The following is a 7,488-nucleotide window of genomic DNA, read 5'->3' on the forward strand; positions in this document are numbered from 1 at the left end:
GAGAAACACATACAGCACATTTTTTTAAACGGAAATGTTTATTGTTTTATGAACAATGAAGTTTTCCCAAAATCCAGGCAGAACCTCACTTTTGGGGTTTCACAATTTGCTTCTAATCGATGGATTTCTGACAGTTGATAGAATTTGGGGAAGAGCCAGTCGAGACATGCAGGGAAAAAACCTTTTATGGCTTCATTCTTCGGGAGCAGGGGGGTCGTAGCCCAGACGGCTGGCCGAGGGGAAGTGCGCCCAGAAGGTTTTGGCCAGCTCCTCAATCTTGTCATAACCAGCATGAGAGCGCAGCTCCTCAACCCAGCCGAAGAAGTCAGAGGACGTCAGCGCCCAGTTAGGCACACCCCTTTTCTCACGAGGCTCAGCTAACAGCCAATCAGAGAGAAAGAAGAAGTTCAGCCAATAAACAAGAAAGAGATTTCAATAATGTCCAGTGGCCCAGTCAAAAGGTTTTCATTATTTTTACAATTTTATTCATTTTTTTCCATCCAAGGCAGCCTTGAAGGGGAACTTCACTGATTTTTCAAAATTTCTGCATAATTGAATAATTAAGATGTAAACAAAGTCATTCAGAGTGCTCTGAAGTGGAATTTACCGCTGTAGAAATGCTTACACCACAAAAAATGGTATCTTGGCAAGTGAAATTATCTTAAATCTAGTCCATATATTCTATATTTCTCACGCTGAGATTGTTGTAAGCTTATTGTAAGAATATTGGATCCCACTTTATATTACGTCTCTAATAACTGTGTAGTTACACATGAATACCATATGCAACAACACTGTAACTACTGGTGATTTAGTCACTGTTACAGATGGATTACAGCAGTACAGCCTATGTAATTATACATGTGTATCTTCTACACAGGAACTCTCCTTAAGTGTAGTATTAAAGTTACACTTTAAAATAAGTGGACAGTTCCTGTGTAGTTGTTATGTAGGTACCTATCATAAGAGGTACATTTTAAGAGAAGTGGATGTCTGCTGTACTGTCACAAGTCACTGTTGTTGGAAAAAACCTTGTATCTCCAAAATGGTAACTTTACAGGAGAAGGAAAAAACCTAGTGTACTTTTAATGTAAGTCAATGGAACCAGATGTTTTTCCAAGTCATTTTGGGTCGTTTCGTTTAGTTCATTCATCATGAAATTTACACACAATGTAAAGAGCAACAGGTATTTTCAAATGAAAAATGTAAAAAAATGGAGATACAAGGTTTTCCTCCGACAGCAGCGAAATAAATAAAGAATGGTTTAAAGCTGAAACTGGCTACAAACTTCCTTTTACTGCAGGAAAAAAAAAAAAACTTTCTGAAAAACTGCTGTTCCAGTCTGATTACAAATGTAATCACATTTATGTTATTACCCTTGTGTAATTACATGACAGAGAATAGGCCGTTACAACTATTAAGATACACTTGTGTAATTACATGAGGCAAAACTGAAGTTGATACACATGTATAATAACATCTTCTGTAATCCACCTGTAATAGTGACTAAATCATTAGTAGTTACATTGTTGTTGCATATGTTGTTCACATGTAACTACACAGTTATTAGAGATACAATATAAAGTGGGACTGAATATTGAATTTACTTCTAGAGTTTTAAGTGATTTTAGTAAAGCACTTTATCTCACTATATTGCCAGATAATCTTGTGTTTTTTGATATTTGGCCTCATTCTCCAACATCTTCCTACGTTTTTTTTCTTAAATGTGTTCTTGAGAAAGATCCTAAGAAAAAGTCTATGTCAGATTCATGACGTGTTCTTAAATCGCAGAACTGTTCTCACCTTTGTGCTCTTGAGTGTGTAGATTCTGTTCTTACCTAAGAACAAATCCCACCTAAGAAAACACTGGTGAACCAGAATCTTCATAAAAACTGCATGAGTGGGTTTTTAAGAAGAAATTTCTGAATAAGAATAAAATAAATTGGTGAATGAGACTCAATGCTCTTAAAACAAGCACAATCAACTACCAATATATTGAGATAAAATCACTTACGTAAAAAAAACCTAGAAATAATTTCAATAATCTGATAAATTTAGAACAATCTCAATGTGAGAAATGTTCGATATGTCGCCCAGATTTAAGATAATTTCACTCTAGATTCCATTTTCTGCAGTGTAGAGTTGTGCTTAGTGGTGGTTGATGGTAACCAGACATCTGAAAAGTTTAATGTCTCTAAAGAAAGTTTTTCTATGAAATGGTGACAAATGCATTGCCTGACGACTGAGGCTTCGTTTTCGAATAGTTTTAAGAGATTTGAGATTTTGGCCTGAAACATTTTGTCCTTCATTCATGAAACATATCAAATCGAAGATAAATACCAAAGAGGTGTAGAATTTAATTGAAAGCATTAAAGAGATACTTTTTTCAAATGTTTCTTAAAAGTGTATGCTAACCTTGACTGTCCAATAGAAGAGCTCCAGTTTAAAACCACAATAACTGAAAGAGGCCTCCCCACATTTTCTGTGTTTTAGGGAAGGTGTTTGCAGAAGGCCAGTATTGGAACATAAACAGACAGACACTCTGTGAGGGGAGTGGATCTCTAAGGTCATTTAAAGCCTTAAAAACTACTAGCAGAACTTAAAAATCTATCCTGACAAAAACTTGTGTAGGTTCACTTGTTGGATAGTTCGGAGCCCCACTGGTGACATCCTGTATAAATAAAAATAATGCGTGGCCATGCCTTATTAACACGTGGGAATGAGATCCTAATGCGTGGCCATGACTTAGTAAGGCTTAGGAAGGAGATGGTTAAGTCGTGGCCATGACTTAGTAAGGCATGGGAACAAGATCACGGCTTACTAAGTTGTGGCCACCCATTAGGATCTCGTTCCCATGCTTTATTAAGTTGTGGCTACAACTTAATCATCTCATTCCCATGCCTTACTAAGTCATGGCCACACATTAGGATCTCGTTCCCATGTGTTAATAAGGCGTGGCCACGCATTATTTTTATTTATACAGGATGTCACCAGCAGGGCTCTGTAGAATGGTAAGTGAGGTGTCTATATTTGTGATGTAGACATTGTGACCCCTGGTTCCCATCACCACCACTGTAAAGGAATCAGAGTCAGTAAGTTTCTCTACGATGAACTGTTTCACATCAAACCACTCTGAATGACTCTGTTTACATCTCAATGACTGAATTATGCAACAATTTTGAAAGACTGGTGGATTTGCTCTTATTTATATAATATAATTATAGTGTTCTTGAGGCCTGGCCAAATGGTAAACACTTATTGGCTGCTGCAAACTACATAAAAGGAATCAAAAAGTCTTTAAGATTATAAAAAACATGCATTCAGTGAGTCACACAAACACAATCAGTATTTAGAAAATGACTGTATTGATATGTGCAGTTAGGAGTTACTGCTCACCTTGGTTTCCTTCTGCCTCTGAAAAGAAGACAAACAGAGTGGGATTTAACATGACTAAAGCTGCAGTTACAGTCTGAGGTTTGTGTGCTAGACAAGATTAGGACAGATGAACCCGGCTCGGCTGAAAGAGGGCAAAGGGTGAGTCCAAATGAAAGAAACAGGCAGAGATTTGAAGATGTGTAGGCAACACCTTTAATAATCAGTCTCTAGAACAGGGGTGCGCACACTGGTCCTGGAGGACTGGTGTCCAGCACAGTTTATTGATTTACCTGCTCAAACACACCTGAGTCAGCTCATTAATTGCTGGGTGTAGCAGACGTGTTTGAGTAGGGAAACTACTAAACTACCAAATATTTATTTTATTTTTTTTAATCATAACACTTTGACCTTTAACTAAACAATTTTATTTTATGACTAATATTATTATTGTGATAATTATTTGCAAAAATAAAATGTCATATATAGGTTGAGCTCATTGATTGGTCTGGCAAAATGTGTTGCTGATCTGACTGACACAGCTAGTTATGTTTATGTTATGTTTATTTTCAGTGCAAGTCAATGTAAATACTTCCTGTTTTGGATCATATGGAATTCAATCAGTGTGGATAAAGATATTTTTTAATTGTGTCATTATACAGTCCAGTGAAATTCACTAGGCTGCGTTATTTACTGTGTTATACTTGCTTGCATTTGAAACATGTAGGTCAGTTAAATCTTCTTTTGGGCTGCAGAAGCTTTTGTGTTTGGCTTTGAGGGCTGAGATTTGCAAAAGGCTGGAACCTCAGTTCTACTGAAGAAATGTAAAGGAATCTTTAACTCGGTACACAGTGTGAAGTGTTTCCACTCTGCAGCACCTTCTCACGCAGCACTCAGGCTATTCCTTCCTGAAGGTTTCCGCTGTAATTAAATACCACAGACTTCCAGGTAAAGTCATGATCACGGTATCGATTCCCATCAAGTCTGATCAAAATGGATTTTTGTGATGAAATGACTCGAAGGTCAAAGTTTTTTGTTAATTTGTGTTTGTCCTTTTAGGTTTCTGATGGTCAGTGAGGTCCTCCAGGTAATTAATCCAGCAGGAGAAACTGAACCGATGGTTTTGATCCCTTGTCAAATCAGGATGGGTTACACGCTCTAAAAAGCAGCACATACGCATGAGGTGAGCTGGAGCTGCACAACAGACAGAGCTGTGTTTAAATCAGGCCCTGTCTGCAAATTAAATAACAACCTTGAATGTCCTGGATTAAAACACATACACTGTGGACCTTATTTAGTAAAACGCCTGACCCATATGAAAATCTGATAAAGCTATAAAGCTATATATATATATGGAATGACTTACTTATATGCCTAAATGATCATGAACATAAACATTCATGATGTAAATAAGGGTAAATGCTGTAACCTTAATGACATTAACATTTTCTAAATACATGCCTGAGTATACAGCTGTGTGCAAAAGTTTGGATGCCCCATTGTAATGACACATTGTTGATTGTCTCTACAGAGATCACCCTTCTGCACACTTTAATTCACAAATACTGCTTATTTGCTAAATTTAACATATTGGAAAAAATATAATATAATTTGTGGCCTGTGCCAAAGTCATTTATCCATGATATATAGCCCTGCGATGGACTTGTGACCTGTCCAGGGTGTATCCTGCCTTCCACCCAATGACTGCTGGGATAGGCTATATATATATATATATATATATATATATATATATATATATATATATATATATATTTACAAGCCTTATGGGGCAAAAAAACATGTAATCTAAACAGTTCTAAAAACATTTAAAATTTCAAGTTCTATAAGTTTAGATGGGAGTAATTTCCGCATATGTAAACATCACATCGCCATGGTGATACCAAACTTGCACACTTACAACATGTGAATATTGCTTGACAAATGAACCACTAGAAACGGTCCAAAACTATATTACCTTAAAGTGGAACTCCAGCACTTTTTCAAAATTCATTAAATGTGTAATTAATTGGTTAATATCCAAACAAATTTATTCTGAATGGTTTGATGTGATACGCTTCTAGAGAAACTTACTGCGTCAGAATTGTGGTGAACAGTGGTGATGGGAACCAGACGTCCAAATTAGCTGAAGTCTTAATAAGCTTGTCTACCTCACAGAAAACCCTTACATGAAATTACACAAATATGCTGCCTGATGCCTGAGACTGTGTTTTATGATAATTTTGAGATAAGCTTTTAGCCTAAAAATATGAATGCAGGGTGTTTTCGGTCCCCAAAGTCCCCACATATAACAGTGTGTAACATATTAAAATGTGTAGATGTGGTCAATTTGGGAAGTAAATAAAATGGCCATATTTGTGTAATAAACATTGTGACCCCCACCACTGTAAAGAAATTTTCTCTACAATGCACCATTTCATATCAATCCACTCTGTATGATTTTGTTTACATCTCCACAACTTAACTATACAGACAAATAAAAAAAGACCAATTTTGAGAAATTGGTGGAATTCCCCTTTAAATTAAAGGTTTAAATTAGGCTACATTAAAGCTAACTGCTTTTGAGGTACAACCAATATGTCATCATTTTTTCATACACAAGGTCTCATACCTGCGAAGCAGAGGAGTCCGAGCACAAAGACACAGAGAAGCAGCGGGACACACAGCCGAGGCATGGTCACTCTGGCTGAAGCTGATGAGAAAAGGTTGCTGGTGACTGGTTTTTATATTTGTATGTATCTTTGGTAAACAAAAAGAATTAATAAATTAATACACAACAAAAACTGATAATAATCAATAAGCCACTTAGCCCTTTACTGTGGTTATACCTGATTCCGTGGCTGAGATTACCTGCAGCACCTTGTCCTGGTCGTGTTGCGTCTGCTTCGCTCTGAGGGTCTTCTAGTCCACACAAGAACCTGAAGGAGAACAGGCTAAAGGCTGGAATGCTCTGTAGGCATTTCACATGACCCCTCTATATGTCGTACCTCCATAGCTGTGGGCTATACTGCCTTCTTACTGTTTGCTCTCTCTCCACTGTGTCGTCCAGCTGAAAGCTGTCTTTGTGATGCCCAAGGCTCTCCACTCCGAAATCCAAAGCAGGAGGGCCTGGACATACGCAGAGTATCGTCTTGGTCCTTATCTGTATTCTGTCAGAGACTGAAGACACTCAAATCTAATCCGCATCGAAAGCAGGAGTCTCAAACTCAAATTGCCTAAGGGTCATTATCCAGGAGGTCTTCCTCAATGGGGGGTTGAAAAAATGCAGTTAAAAAAGTGTTTTATACTTTTTTCAAGTCTGACTTTTATTTTGAATTGTATTTTTATTAATTTTAATTTGAATTACATAACATATACACTCATTTAAGCACATTTTAGTTAGTTTATTAGCAATTCTTCTGTCACCACAAACATCAACTACTACTAGTAATAATAGGACAAAAACATAGTGTTTCATAACTATTATAGTGTTCAATTAAATGAAGTAAATTTACAGTTCCTATAGATTTATCTGGGACTTTTATTGTGATAGCACTGGGGTTCTTGCAACAATTTAATTTATTTTCAAATTCTGACATGCTGTATCTATCACTGAACCATGAAAGAATCTATAATGGCAAATTTAGCTATGGTCTATATCAGTGTGTGAAATACGTCTTGGTATTCAGGGGGTCCTATTTTGGCTGACTACTCCAGCGCTGGCTAACTGCTAACTTACTCACCATAGTGGTGCTAATGCTAGCTGCAGTGGCAACAAACTGTTTAGTTTAACAGCCCTTCTTCTGGAAATGCTCTTTTCCAGTTTGGTATGGCTGTCTTCCTCACATGAACTGAGGTCTTATACCAGAGCCGGTTTATGAGGAGCCTGGCCACTTCCTATTTCCCCTATTATATCAAAAACAGGACTGCTAAACAGCAGAGGGCGCCCACGAGTGAGTCCTAAATGAATGGGAGTAAATGAAGCTAAACGGATAAAAACAACGCTGTTTTAAACTCCTACAACTCGAGTTTAAAAGCTCTTCAAATATAACAGCAGTGTTAAAATGTTTTATGCTGCTCTGTGCTCAGGAAATAAATGTATTCTTTTATATTAAACAT

The 7,488-nt window shown here is 37.1% G+C and overlaps 1 protein-coding gene across 2 annotated transcripts; it reads right to left on the minus strand.

Moving 5' to 3' along the window:
* Positions 1-132: 132 nt before the first annotated feature.
* On the minus strand, positions 133-6,373 carry otos2 (otospiralin 2). 2 transcript variants are annotated; one of them, XM_036569482.1, is made up of 4 exons: positions 6,219-6,373; positions 6,002-6,082; positions 3,397-3,414; positions 133-377 (listed from the first exon to the last, which is right to left on the minus strand). In XM_036569482.1, the coding sequence occupies exons 2-4, from the start codon at positions 6,063-6,065 to the stop codon at positions 193-195; spliced, it is 267 nt and encodes an 88-aa protein (XP_036425375.1). In that variant the 5' UTR covers positions 6,066-6,082; positions 6,219-6,373; the 3' UTR covers positions 133-192. The 2 variants fall into 2 exon arrangements, with proteins under 2 accessions (XP_036425375.1, XP_036425376.1); XM_036569483.1 differs by having other exon boundaries at positions 6,002-6,129.
* Between the last annotated feature and the right edge of the window lie 1,115 nt (positions 6,374-7,488).

Source organism: Colossoma macropomum, unplaced genomic scaffold, assembly GCF_904425465.1.
Source record: "Colossoma macropomum unplaced genomic scaffold, Colossoma_macropomum, whole genome shotgun sequence".
In the NCBI taxonomy this organism is placed as follows: domain Eukaryota; kingdom Metazoa; phylum Chordata; class Actinopteri; order Characiformes; family Serrasalmidae; genus Colossoma; species Colossoma macropomum.

Excerpts from the sequence above, each read along its gene's own strand:
- otos2 (XM_036569482.1), bottom strand. The coding sequence starts at position 6,065 with ATGCCTCGGCTGTGTGTCCCGCTGCTTCTCTGTGTCTTTGTGCTCGGA.